This window comes from Astatotilapia calliptera, chromosome 2, assembly GCF_964374335.1.
Source record: "Astatotilapia calliptera chromosome 2, fAstCal68.1, whole genome shotgun sequence".
NCBI classification, from domain to species: Eukaryota; Metazoa; Chordata; class Actinopteri; order Cichliformes; family Cichlidae; genus Astatotilapia; species Astatotilapia calliptera.
In genome coordinates, this window is record NC_137423.1 from 34,469,497 (window position 1) to 34,483,288 (window position 13,792).

The 13,792-nt window shown below is 38.2% G+C and overlaps 1 protein-coding gene across 4 annotated transcripts; it reads right to left on the reverse strand.

Annotated features, from left to right (window-relative positions):
* Positions 1-757: 757 nt before the first annotated feature.
* On the reverse strand, positions 758-12,869 carry arr3b (arrestin 3b, retinal (X-arrestin)). 4 transcript variants are annotated; one of them, XM_080308066.1, is made up of 17 exons: positions 12,728-12,869; positions 11,626-11,738; positions 6,582-6,615; positions 5,505-5,535; positions 5,287-5,347; positions 5,141-5,185; positions 4,860-5,053; positions 4,646-4,705; positions 4,468-4,544; positions 4,237-4,372; positions 4,064-4,148; positions 3,868-3,940; positions 3,458-3,595; positions 3,225-3,302; positions 3,102-3,125; positions 2,964-3,013; positions 758-1,209 (listed from the first exon to the last, which is right to left on the reverse strand). In XM_080308066.1, exons 3-17 carry the CDS (start codon positions 6,587-6,589, stop codon positions 1,055-1,057), a joined length of 1,215 nt encoding a protein of 404 aa, XP_080164192.1. In that variant the 5' UTR covers positions 6,590-6,615; positions 11,626-11,738; positions 12,728-12,869; the 3' UTR covers positions 758-1,054. The 4 variants fall into 4 exon arrangements, with proteins under 4 accessions (XP_080164192.1, XP_026000571.1, XP_080164194.1 ...); XM_080308071.1 differs by lacking the exons at positions 11,626-11,738; positions 12,728-12,869 and adding exons at positions 2,647-2,800; positions 7,085-7,171 and having other exon boundaries at positions 1,072-1,209; XM_026144786.2 differs by lacking the exons at positions 11,626-11,738; positions 12,728-12,869 and adding an exon at positions 7,085-7,171.
* Positions 12,870-13,792: the final 923 nt, after the last annotated feature.

Here is a 13,792-nt window from a genome sequence, read left to right on the forward strand (position 1 = left end):
TATCTCAATCAGAAAACATTTTATAGTGCAGCAGATAACTGAACATTGCTGCAAAATCATCCACAGGTGGTTAGGGGTACCAAAGTTGCAATAGTCTTTTTATGATTGCTTAGTTATATTCGTAACACGAGTTGGCCAATATAACAATGAAGGACAGTGCTGTCGTGCGGCAAGAGGATTCTAGGTCAGATTCCAAAGAAAGACATAAATGTGAAGTTAGGTTAAGCGTTGTTTCTAAAGTGGCTGTTGGTTTGATGGTAAATGGTTATCTGTTTCTCTTTGTTACCTAAAAAATCCTTTATGACAGGATGTGTGAGCATGATAGAGCTGAGCCATAGGCAAAGGAGTCTTCATGCATCAGATACATCTAATTCATTGAAATGCATGGGAATAAATGGCATGGCACCAGATGAAAACAAAAAATGTAAAATTGTATTGTTTTTTGAAAGATTGTTTCTGTAACCCGCTGCACTATTATTGGGAGAAAGAACCACAAGAAGCAGAGAAACAGTTATATATTTTTGGGTCACTATTTACAGACAAGTAGGCCATGTGAAATGTTACCGAAAGCTGGCTTGCTGCAACTTTTCGGAGCAGTGGTATAATAACTGGTTACACCCAGAAAAACTTTAACTGTGACTTAATCTAGCAAAAAATGATAGCTAACATAAACATAAAAATGTATCAGTTTGGTTAGTGTGGGGAAAAAAACCCCCTTCCAACACCAAAACAGATCATAAATATGAACAAAGAGAAGTTTGTACTTGAGAAAAATGGATTTATTGAGTTCTCTTAATTGTCTTAACAGAGTGTCACATTTGTGTTTTTAAAATAGCCACTCATTTCATCCATTCACCATTTTTCAACATGTAATTTCTAATGACATAAAAATAAAGATTACGTTAAATCAAGCTCTGCATCCTCATTACCAATGACACATATTGAAAGGTCTACTCTATTGTGGGACACATCTGTTGGATTCTAGTGCTATGATGTCACGCACGGAAATTTCACACAGACTTCTGACCCTCAGTAATTGAGTTCTCATAGTTATTTATAATAGAATTGAATATATACAGGGGAAATTTGAGCATTTGTGCTCTTCTTTGCTGATAATGAGTTCCTTTGTGTTCTGTGTTCTCTGCATGAGAGATGATTTTCCTTGACTGGCTGCTTCAACCATCCGTGGTGTTAACTGTGATATCTGACCTGTGGATAAAATGGACAGACAATGGACTGTGACTCTAACATTATTCAAGGTAACTTATGGAATATATCTCATCTAATTTTGTACAATCCAGTTTCCAAAAAAGCTGCAACATGAATGCAATGATTTGGAAGTTATTTAAATACTGTATTTAAAAAAAAAACAGCATATCAAATGTTGAAAATTAGATACGTTTTGTGTTTGTAGAGAGAGAGTGGCAGGGGCATTTTCATCATTATTTTAGATCACATCTTTTTTTGTTTAGGGACACTGTTAATATTTGGGAGGCCTGATGGGAACAGTTGGTGTAATTTGAGAGCACAGTGTTTCCCAGTTCTTGTTTGATGTAGGACTTCAGCTTCTTTGCAGTCTGGGGTCTTTTTCATTTCATAACACACCAAATATTTTCATTTGGTGACAGAACGAGACTGCGAGCTAGTTAAGCACCTGGAGTATGTGCTTAATTTTTAGTATTGTTTTAGGAAATAAGCAAGACCTTATGTGAACTAGAAGCCATGGATATGTTGCTATGAAACCTACATATACATTTCAGCATTAGTGATGCCATCACAGATGTGCAAATTACACATGATACATGCACCCCTCCCTTCTTCTCTGTGCTAATAACAAGCCGGTTGGTCCCTTTTCTAAGCCCAGATTATGCTTTTTGACCTCGTCTCTTGTATACAGAAATTTTTCTGGGCTTTTAAATCATTCAATAACATTATGTAGTTCTGTTAAACAAAAATTTATTCTTTAATTGTTGAACTCTTTCTTCACACAGTCTTTTACAGAATTGTAAACCCTCTCGCTCATCTTTGCTTTGCTGAAAGTGCCAGCCTCAGACGGGGTACTCATTCTACAACCACTCAGTTATCTCATTTAACTTAAAACATTTTGAGTTTCAACATTTGATAAGTTGTCTTTGTAGAAGGGTTACATTTTTCAATACATACATTTTGTAGTGTCCCTTGGGTTTTTTTGTTTGTTTGTTTGTCTGGTTTGAAAATTGGGTAATGGATTACTTTGATTTGTGAATTTTTATACAGTATTGCAGGCCACCCCTTCTTTTCTATTTATAACATCTGCAATTTTTCAGACTCATACACTTTCAGCTATTGCCCAACTTTCAAATATCTGCATACATGCTGCTATTAATGTCTACTGGAGATCTTTTAATTATTGATCTTGGGGGTGGAGCAAGAGGATTCAAATTTCATTTTTCACACAGGATTGAAGGGTAAAACAGGACACTCGTTCAAGGGCCATCACTTCTGCGCTTTTGCAATTCATGCAATTTTCTATCCAAATACGGTAGTTCTTTAACATGTGTTTTATGTCATCATCTAATATTTTAGTGTGTAGGGATGTTATAGGAGGGGCAGTAACCCTTGAAGAAGTCAACACTGCACAACTCACTGTATCTGAGTTGACCTCACCTGAACTAAAGAGGCATTTAATCCAATTTGCTGTGGTTCATAAAACACATAATTGTTCATGAGAAACAAACATGAACATCATATACAATTATCACTGCCACAGGCGAATACACGTCTTTTTATAGAGACTATTTTATACTTTATACTTACACTTCTGCTCAGTACACAGTAATGGCACGCAGTAAAGGGGAGAGCATGGCATATAGATGACAGTAAGATCAGTTACAGAAAGCCACTGTCTACTTTTAGTGATATTTCAGGAAGTATTTTAATGGTAATTTAGCTGGCACTAGCAGTTTACAAAATACAGAACTCACCTGCAGGCTTTGGGGACATCAGTGTCACAGGAAGTTCCACGACAACATCACTAAACATTTTACAGATTAACATATACTCGTGAATAATTTGCATTCATTTACACAACTGGCAATAAATGAAGGAGAACTGATATTTACCGTCCTGTCAAACCACCCAGCAAGCTATGGTCAGAGAGAAATGATAAAAGAATCCCTTAGTCTGCACAGTTTGGCACAAAAACAGGAAAGCGTTATGGGTTAGTGTTTTCTATTAAGCCTTACCCTCCACTCGAAACTGTAAGAGTGACCTTGACTTTGTAGGAGATAATAATTCCCTGCATCTCCTTCTCTCCTTGACTCCTGCAAGGAGATGGGAATAGTTTACGATTTAAACCTTGGGGATTTGGTTTAGGGTGCTATAAGTGGACGGCAGAATATATAGTGACAACATTGCTGCTCAAAAAGAGGATGAAGGCCCATCCTAGTTTCACCTAAAAGAGACCTAAAAGTCTTACAGCGTTGTGGATGCTAAGTTGGTGTCCTGATCTTTTAGACGTCCATCGACTGCAAGACCTCGCTTTTCTTTGTTGTTGGCAAGCAGGGGGGTTACTTGGAAGGACTTCTCAAATGTAGAGATGGCATTTACGGTCTCTCTGTGTTTAGAGGTGAAATAGAGGGAAAAAGAACTCACACTAGGTTAGTATTCATTATTTTCAGTTAATCTACTTAGGGCCTTTTTCATTTTAAGTAGCAATAAAATACAGACATATTGGAATATTGGTGTGTGTGTGTGTGTGTGTGTGTGTGTGGGGGGGGGGGGTCGTTTATAGCCTCAGATTCACTGATAGTTACAGCACATAATGTACTTTTTAGATACATTAATTTGAACCAGAAATGACTCGAGTCCGGTTATTATTCGCCTTACCCAAACTCTTGAGCACAGACTTCCTTGACGTAAGTGTCAGATGAGTAGAGGACCACACTTGTGAGCTGGTTAACTTAACACAAAAATAGTTCATGTTAGAAGTTTGAATTAAACTATATGCCTTGAAAATATTTCCCCCATCTCTTCAAACTATACAAACAAAAATGATTCTGATCAGACATATTTGGGTCCTTACCTGAGATTTTGATTTTCTTCACAGTCTTGTTGGTTTCATTGTTGATTTGCACTTTAACGGTTATTGGATCTCCATGGTAATAAACCTGGAAAAGAGTGATTTTAAAACACAGTTTAGCAATTATTATGTAATATTTATAATGGTAAAAATGCATTTGGTATATTTTCAAGTACCTCTTTTTCAAGGGAAGCCTCCAAGTGCACTGGTTTGTCACTCATCATAAACTGCTTGGATAGATCAGCCTTGGCTCCGGCCTTGTTGTTAGCTGGGGCGAACTGTATTTTACGAATCATCAGACGACAAGTATCCCTAGAAGGAAATAAAAGGGAAGAGAATAACCCATGCATGGCCTTCATACACAGCTCAAAGACTGAAAGGTTTAAAATGACGCTGCACAAACATACTTTTTTTGAATGACTTCATCTGGATTGTCAGGTGCGTTGGCAATGTATGCTTTAATCTCAAAGTCCACACCGCAAGCCTACAACAAGGCGAAATCCAGATAAATTAATTTTTCCAAACATTTAACACAATGTGTAAGACTTAAAGAAAGCAAACAATAACACTGGATGGTAACTGTACCTTGCCGGAATCATTTAGCCCAGGCTGTAAGGAAACTGAGCATGGAAGATTTGGTGGCATCTGGAAAAAGAAGAAATGAGTCACATACATGAACGTTACACTTTAAAATGATTTTAAAATAAAAGCGGGGATATGATCTAAGGTTAATCAAAATACCTTGCATTGAAAATAATTTATTTGTTGTTACGCAAAGAGAAAGATTAAGGGTTTGGACCTGGAAGGAAAAGGCGTGCCCCTGCTCTCCAACTTTTTTCAAGAGGGATTCCATCATTGGGGATTTAGCTTCGCTGCCACCCGTAGGTGGATACACCTGAATGCGATGTAGCCAGATGTCCCTTCTGAAGGTCAGTCCGATGACATCCAAGTCATCACTTCCATAGCGGAAGGCACAAGCAAGATAGACATACACTGCAGTGGAAAAATGTGTTGTTTCAGTCTGTGTCAGTAAATCATCGCTTATAACTTTTATGATTTGCAGACTATAAAGTAAAATACCTTTTCTGTTGTTAAGACCAGAAGGATCCACTTTAACTACCCCTTCTGCAAATATGAGAAGAGTCAATCCACAGCCTTAGATCTTTCACAGAGATTCTTATAAGTTCATATATTCACATATATCAGGATGCAGTTTTGCCACGCACCAACTATTTCTACTGAATCCACATTGTCCACAAAGTCCCTTTTCCCCAAGTACAAGGCAATCTATATGAAATGAAGAAAAAGGAAAACGGTTACTCCTCCACAAGATTAAAAAAAATGTGGACGCTATTTCGGGAAGTTGGAATAGCAACATACAAATTGCACTCCTCCCTGTGCTCAAGGGGTGCCCTGTAATGATTATATTGTAGAAGCCACTTACAGTTCCATTCCCACTGGTCTTCTTAAATACTCTGGAAATGAAAAAAAAAGAAAAGAATCAGAATCTGAAGAGTATTTGGACCTGAAAGTCCTAAAAAAAAGGCCCTAAAACACATGCAGACAAAAACACAAGATGTTAAGTCTAAATGAGCAGTGACCCATAATTTCATTATTTTTGCTTGATTATAAATAATGAGCTCTTTCCCCCTATTTTCTAAGTTGTCTTCTATAACATATTTGTGCGCTTACAACTTTTCTAGTTTTTGTCCTGGATAACCTCCCACTTGCCATCAACTCCCTTGCTCCTCTCCTGTGAGGATGGATTAGTGCTTAAAGTCGAATTGAACCTGCTGCTACAAATGTCTAATCTGAACGTAAGACGTGTGATTGGGTAAGCTGAGTAAACAAAGTTAAACATCATATAAAATATGAAAATGACATAGTTGGATCAATACTGGGTTAGGCAGGCTATTTTATGAAATAGCTGTTTATGCTACAAAACAAAAAGTAGTGGCAGAATTGGCAAATTTAACACCCAGATTTATCCCAAGATATGGAGAGTGCAAGAGTGCAATCCTTTTGTTCTGGGCGGATGTAGTAAACAAACAGGTAATCCTTGGTGGTGTTTGTCGCTTTCAAATGCCACATAATCCTTTTAATGCTTTTCCAATCCACAAAATCCATCTTAATAAGGATTTTTTCTTAAGTGTCTAAAAAGTATAAAATAAATCAGAATCAGAATCAGAAAGACTTAATTTATCCCCAAGGGGCAATTAAGAAGTTTTAAGGTTGTTGCAGAAGCTACTTCTGTCACGATGTTACATCCAATCTACTATCCTTGTTTCTTCTAAATTAATTATCGCTTTCATCCCTCATGAAAAACTTTTCGTGATTATAAAATAAATAATCAAAATTAATTAATTATTTAGAAATCATTCATATTTAACTGCATTAAACAGGTTGCCTAAAGTTCTTTTTGGATTTTATATTGAAAGTTTGATGGTTGATTTTTAACCTTTCTAAAACTGTCACAATATTAACATTGTTGATGAATAAGCCTTAAACCTTTCACACTCACTTGGACATGTCGATGGCAAAATTTTAGGTCCACTCTGCAAAAAACCCCAAAACACAATAAAGTCATAAATAGCTCAAAACACGAGATAGTAACAAAAGCTATAACTATTAGGTGCTTTGGTTATCTGTGTCAATTTTAGTTTATTATGCCGGTACAGTACACGCTAGAAAGCTCCTCATTGATGACACTATGGCAAACGACAGTCATGTTGTTCCCTATAACTTCTAATAGGAAAGGATCTTTCTGATTTTATGGTTAGTTTAAGATCATAATCATAATAAACAACATTCCTAATACCTAGCGTGACACAGACCATGCGCTCCTTGTTAACGGATATATAAATATTGATAAAAACTACATATTTCCATGTAATAATACCGTGATAAATTTCCAACAAATGCTGACTCTGTTCTGTGCAGTTACAGTGATCCAATACCTTCTTCATATACCTTCTTCATCTGATTCTATTATGCTGCAGGTCAGCAAGAAAAACGCTAACTTACCGTGCCCTCGGTTCTGACAGTGAGTCGTCTCTGCTGTGCTCTCTAATCCTTCACTGTTGATAGTGTAAGTGCCTGCCAATCACGGACTCCCTATTGCTTTTATACTATGACCTCCCAACCTTGAAACTCTCCTCTTAAGCTTACTGTCCTGAAGAAGGCTGTTTTGGAGAAAATCTGATTATTTCATTATAACACTACTGTTTTAACCTACAGCATGTTTAAAAATAATACTGTGCACGTAATTTCAACATAAAAGATAACGATAGGAGCCTTGGCATTAGTACAGCATGTAATGCAGAAAAACTTTTCATTTTATGTATTGATTTGAGCTTTTTTAAGAAGTAAATGTATGCATGAATAAAACTGGGAATTTGATACTTTGCAGGTATGGTGCAATAATATAGTTTAGTAACAAAATTTTCATGAATTCTTTGCTCTCAAGCTTCAGATGGTCTTAAAATACTAATTAAGACTTGCTAAGCTGTAAAGAATGCCTTGTGAATGGACTAAATGTTCAAGGACTCCTTTTCTTATAGCTTAAACTAGAGTAGAGTGGTATTAGTAGGATTTTAGTTGTTATGGTAGCAGGTCGACAGATGGCTCCTCCACCAAGCCTTGCCCAATCTGTGCACATAGGAGGTTTACATAAATCCAAGTGACTTAATGTTGCACAAGGAACACGGCCTTACAGCTAGCATCAGTCTGATTACAAAATCATCCTGGCAGTTCTACTGTTTAGCTATGAGCATGGTTGATTGAGCAACTTAATGATAAGCACGAGTATATTGTGATGTCATGCCAATTTTGGATCCTATTTGAAGTATGAAAACTGAAGCAGAATTTGTGGCTATGCCATGATTCCGTGGTTTGGAATATTTGGCTTTAAGTTAATGAGGATCTGTTAGTTTGGGCTCTGTGAAACTGGTCTACTTGAACTGTAGGCATTTGTTTGACCCGCCTTTAATGTCTGCCAAAGCACCAGCATTTATTAGCAGTGACCTTTAGCAGATCAAACATCTTTTCTTTAGCCTGAAGTAGTTAATTGATAAATAAGCGAGCTGGATGGATTGTCACACCTTGGCAGTCAAGAATAATGAATGAGATTGGTGTATGTGTGTGTTGGCCTCTCTGCAACTATTATACAGGTACAAGGTTTGAGATCTCTTTAAAGCTGTCCTTGCAAGACAGCACTGGTGTGAAAAACAGCACCGGATCACCAGGTAGGTGTTAAATCTCTTTAATAGGTTAAAGCTGTCCTGATCATTCCACTATAGTGCAGTATAGAAAACAATCAGCTTCACTTCAATGTTTTCTGTGATTCTAATAAAGCAGTAAGATCTTGCACAGCTTAAGGGATTGAAAAGCAAGCTTCCAATTGCTCTAATACACAAAAAGTTATCGTGAGAAAGTAAACAATTACTTTTGGAAGGTAGGGGATATACAGGAGCATCTTTATGTGGAACCTGGTGATTTTAACACCCTAGAATTGACAGTGCTCAGGTGTTTCCTTTGATGTCCTGCAGTTAAGAAAGGGATCCAAAATGCTTTAAGCTGTCAACTCAGTAACAATTTAGAAATAGAAGAAATATCAACAGACTCAAAGTCTCAGGACTCTTAGTAATACGGGGATGTCAGTAAACTTTGACTCAGGAAGAAGGGAATACTATGCTAACTAAGAACTGTCTCAGAAATCGGTAAATTGTGAGTGGACTTGGGTTCAGAAACTGTTCTTGTGTCAATTGAAAATGAGGCAAAGAGATGTAGGGATGTAGCTGTCTGAGGATGGGACCTAGGTTTGGGCATCATCCATCTTTTCGAAACAGATGAGGTGTTAGTCGACCCAGAAAAATAACAGTAGTCGGCCAAGGAACAGGTGATGTTTCAGCTGAGGCATGAATAGATCAAATGTCGACCCAAGAGCAGAAGAAGAGCAGGAGAGGTGTTGACAGGTCTTGCACACTCAGAAAAGAAGAAGGGTGCCAGATGACTCAAGAGCTAAATTGGTTTTAAGTGACCCAGGAGGCTAAGAGATATCACCAAGGCTGCTGGGCATACGTGAAGAACACCAGCATGTCCCCTTCCCAAAAAAGGTGAAATCAGTTAGGCAATTAGCTAACTGTGTGAAAGTTGACATTTTTACTGGCTAGCAAACAGCAGTCTAGGCTGAGCAAGCAAGCTAAAAGTCGACTGGCTGGCCTCTAGTCTGGGTAGCTATTGGCTTGGGCCTAACATACTCTGGGGTCCAGCAGAAATCTAGATTGTGACCCTTGATATCATTGAGAGCCTTCATGACAAAATTAAAAGTGGAATAGAAAGTTAAAACTTAAAACATGAGACAAATTTTTTTTTTTTTTAAAAGATGGAAAACATGGACACAAAAGTGGTACAAACACACTCTCCAAAATACCCTAAATGCTAACTTTAACAAATTTAACTACATCTAAATTATAAGTCTAATTTTAAGTGTTAAATGTAATGAAATCTGTTGATTTGAACTTTACTTGATTGCTATACTTTCAGTTTATAGCAAGTACATTTCCTTAATGATTAATATTTCAAATAAAAAAAAACTTTGATATAATATATTTCAATTACATTTCACTCAAAATTACTGCTTCATGTTTATTGAGAGGGAAGAAGTTTTTTCTTTAGGGCTTGTGTTTCTAAAGGCACCACAGTGACTAGCTTTATAATAGTTTATGTTCATACACCATTTTAAGTCTCTCTCGGTTTGTTTATTTTATTTTATTTTTTTAAACCTTTGGTTGTGTGATGTCACATACGTCCACATAAGCCCCTTATAGCTAATCTGGTGACAATTTAGGCAAGCACTTTATATAGACAGTCAGTATTGTCTCTCAAAGGGATTGCTGACTTGTCCCATTGTATTACAGCACCATGGTATTAACTACCTCTTAGCAACACAGTCTTCATCATGGTGCTAAATTTAGACAGACTTGCAGTGTTTGTTGCTAACAGTAACTCCATTAGTTCAGATGCTGAGCCAATTACATCAATTTCCAACAGTGTGAGATGCTGTCGGTGTAACCTTGAGCAAAAATTTATTGGTGCACATCATTACAATTAACATCACCAATTTTAATTATTTACACATACTGTGAACTCGTCATGTCAGGTAGGCTGACCTGTTGGCCTTATGCCACTTGTACTCCGTGCCTCCTGTGTGACCTTTAACCATGGTATTTTTAGCAGCTGCTGCTCATTAACTTAACTGAAAAGATGCTGCAACTTGAAGTGGTTGTGGCATCAGTTAGAAAGATCGCTGCTAAGATGCCTAATCATCCAAAAGGAGAGCAATTATTTGTCAACGATTTGTGATTTATAATGTGCCTTATTGGGGATTGTGTTTATTCTTAAAGTCAATCAGTCTAACAGCTATACTTTACACTGGTAGCAGTTTACATTTTTGTAAGGGCAGTTTAATTCATCCTATAGTGGAGATGATTTAGGAATACTGAGTATGTTTTTTATCAAGCTCAACTCTTGCCATTACTTGTCGTATTATTTTACAAAATATTTTGTATTTTGACTGTTATATTATTGATCCATGCAACTCTAAAGCTCATCAAGCATCTTTACCATACAGACAGACAGGGTTTCTGATTCAAGGTAAAGAGAAGGATAAAAGTCAGTTTCAAAAGCTGATTTGACTGCCAGCATTGGCAAATGAGAGCGAGCAGATGACTCTTGGAGTACATTTGCCCGTCTCTGTCTGTTTCAGTATCCTGCCCAGTCCTTGCCTTACATAAGCACAACATTTGAAAGAACTGGATAGAGTAACAGATGTGACAGAAACCAATTACCATTGCACAACAATTGTGGTTTGTTAGAATGTTATATACAAAAATCTATGACTAAACAAAGAGATTTTAGCAGGAATAATATTGAACTTGTCAGTGTTTATCATAACTTTGATTCTGGTGAAGAGCTCTTCTGGTCACTAACTTCCAGTGAATCCACCTACTCTCTCTCTCTTTGAAAAACTTAAACTAAAACTTGAGAAATTGAGCATGGCATTTGTTTAAGTTGCTGCGCTCAGTCTGCGCTCAGTCTGGCAGCTCACTGCTAGCCCACACCAGCTGATGGCTTAGCCGATACACCGCTCTAACCTTCAACTGGAAAACCGCATATATGACACACGTACTCTTTCTTCTAGCCATATGTAAAGGCCACAAGGTGTGACATCCTTAAATTCATGAATATAAGAATAACAATCTGCTATCCTGACTGACATCCAAGAATCATGTAGTGATTCCTACCTAGTGATCTGACTCTGGGGTGGATACTGTCTCTTGAGTGGTTTTTGATTGACAACATCTGAACAACAACTGAAATGTTGTTGAAATATAATATATAGTCATTATGTTTCAAGAATTAAACATTTCATCTTATTTCATCTTATTGTCATCTTATTGTTATTAGAAAAGTGCTATGTAAGTACCAGTCAGTTTATCTTAATATCTGTTGGCCTGGCATAAAATAATGAACAGATTGCATCAGGGTGAATGATTTCTACTCACCCAGTCTGGCTTTTCTTGTAGCACAACCCACCACAGGAAGCAGAGCTTTTAGCTGCTCTGCTGCTGCTCTTGCCCTATGACAGCTGGGATAGGCTCCAGCGCCCCCCGCGACCCTGAAAGGATAAGCGGAAGCAAATGGATGGATGGATATTATTATTATTATTAAGGTTCGAAGTGTTTTAACAGTATTTGATAAATTACCCTTATTTTTATTTATTTATTTATTTTACCATATGTATGATTTGTAATCACTTTGGATTTTCATCATCAGATGAACCATCAGATCATATTTTTAAAATACCAGCCAAACCAGCAATGACATTTCAGGCACAGTTATGTAATTGTCAATCATAATTACCAAAACTAAGATAATCACAAATGAATCCCTGGTAAACATTAGCGGGTGAATTAATTGTTTCCTTGTCACCTTGGGTGTGCTAGTTAGCATATAGTGCTTCAGCTTGGCTTTTATGGTCCAGTAATATGCTGTGTAAAGCACATGGTTATTCTAAAAAGAACTGATCACAGATTGAGAGTTAGGTAGATGCATCATCAGATTGGGATGTACTTGTGTCTATTTGTTTTATGGGCTCTGTGGTTGGTGGTCAGCACATTTCTGCTGAGTAGCAAGAGGCAGAACAGTAACAGCTTCCCACAGAGTTATTCGCTCCAGCTAATGTAGTGGGAGGAACGTAGGAGGGCTGAATAATGAGTGATGCTTTAGAAGGGCAAAAATAAGAATGTTAGGGATGATCATAACCATATGGACACAGCGTTTAGCTGGGAGTGAACGAGTGAGCAATAGAGGAAGGGAAGTGAAGGGAGGGTTAGAACAAGAAAGCGGGTTGGCTGACAGAAAGAAGGGGTGAAATGCTGGCCAGAATCTGAAATGTCTGAGGATAAGGATGCTGGCAAATGAGGAAGAAATTGAAGTTAAGCCAAAGAGCTCACCGATGAGGGGAGAGCTGTGCTTTCTGTTTAGAATTTGAGGGAAGACAAAAGGCAGGGGAAAGAAGAAGAAGAAGAAAATAAATGGGGAGGAAATAACAAAAAGGAAGCAGCATTCTGTTTCACACTCCGGTGGTGAAGCTGAGGGCCTCACAAGAATTCTCCTGGCTATGTCCGCCATCTGGAATGTCGAGTCACTTCCTCTGTCTGCCCTGTGCTCTTATGGGGTTGTCCTCTGCCTCTGTGCTCCCTCCCTCTGCTCTGACAGCACTCTGAAGAACCGCTGGAGACCACGCCAGAGCAGACGGAACCTTTCTGACGAGACACACACAGCAGCACACTCTTCCAGCATGAAAGTAAATTTCCCAGAGTAGCCTACATCCAACCAAACAAACTCCAAATGGAACCTGAGCTTGGAAGAAGGAAAGGCAACTGCAGTGATCAGCTGAACTTTTGGAGGGTGTTCCTATTCCCTTATATGGCAACAGAGCTGGGAAATCATTTGAATTAGTCTGGTTTCTGTTGCATGCCTGTCTGGTTTTAGTGCTGACTGAGTTCCATCTGGTATGTTTCTGTCTTTGCTGCCTGCGTGTTTGCCTGGGAGTGTGTAAGTGCTGTGTGTGCAGCTTGATTTGTTTATTTTGCCATTCTTGGTTCTTCTTTTCCTGTTGTTTGCATGTGGGGCTTTTGTTTTGGGACAAGAGGAGGGCTTGTGTTTGTGGTTTAGCTAGAGGCTCCGTCATTGCCTGAGGGGTGGCTGTTTCATTCAGACTCTGCACTTCTCGCTGTTTTTCTTCTACCTCCTTCTCTCTCTTTCTCCCTCCCTCACTCTGTTATGATGGTCTGTGTTTGTTGGAGCAACACACCCACCTAGGTGCAGCAACTTGCGACCAAAAACTGTAACTAGGTCTTTCTCTACACAAGGATATTACCAGATAAATGGACTGAAGGCTGTTGCTGGAGTGGACTAACCTTGCGCTCAGCTGGATATTTCTTCTTTGTGACCTCAATTCAACAGGATATGTGACCCAGAAGAAAACAACAGGAACCCAGGAAGTGCTAGCTGATAGAATTTTCTTCTTTCTGACACTTTGGTCATGAAGAAGAGGATCATGGGAAAGGCTGAAACACTAAAGTAGACCACTCAGCACACTCAGTGGCTAATGACATAGGTGACAGAGCTCCAGTGCGGTGCTATCAGAGCAAGTGTGACAGTAAA

What these genes read in the sequence shown, in the direction of transcription:
- arr3b (XM_080308066.1), bottom strand. An exon ending in AGACCAGTGGGAATGGAACT is followed by an intron (nt 5,348 to 5,504) that starts GTAAGTGGCTTC and finishes CATTTCATATAG; the next exon opens with ATTGCCTTGTACTTGGGGAA. An exon ending in GTCTGTGCTCAAGAGTTTGG is followed by an intron (nt 3,596 to 3,867) that starts GTAAGGCGAATA and finishes CTCTAAACACAG; the next exon opens with AGAGACCGTAAATGCCATCT.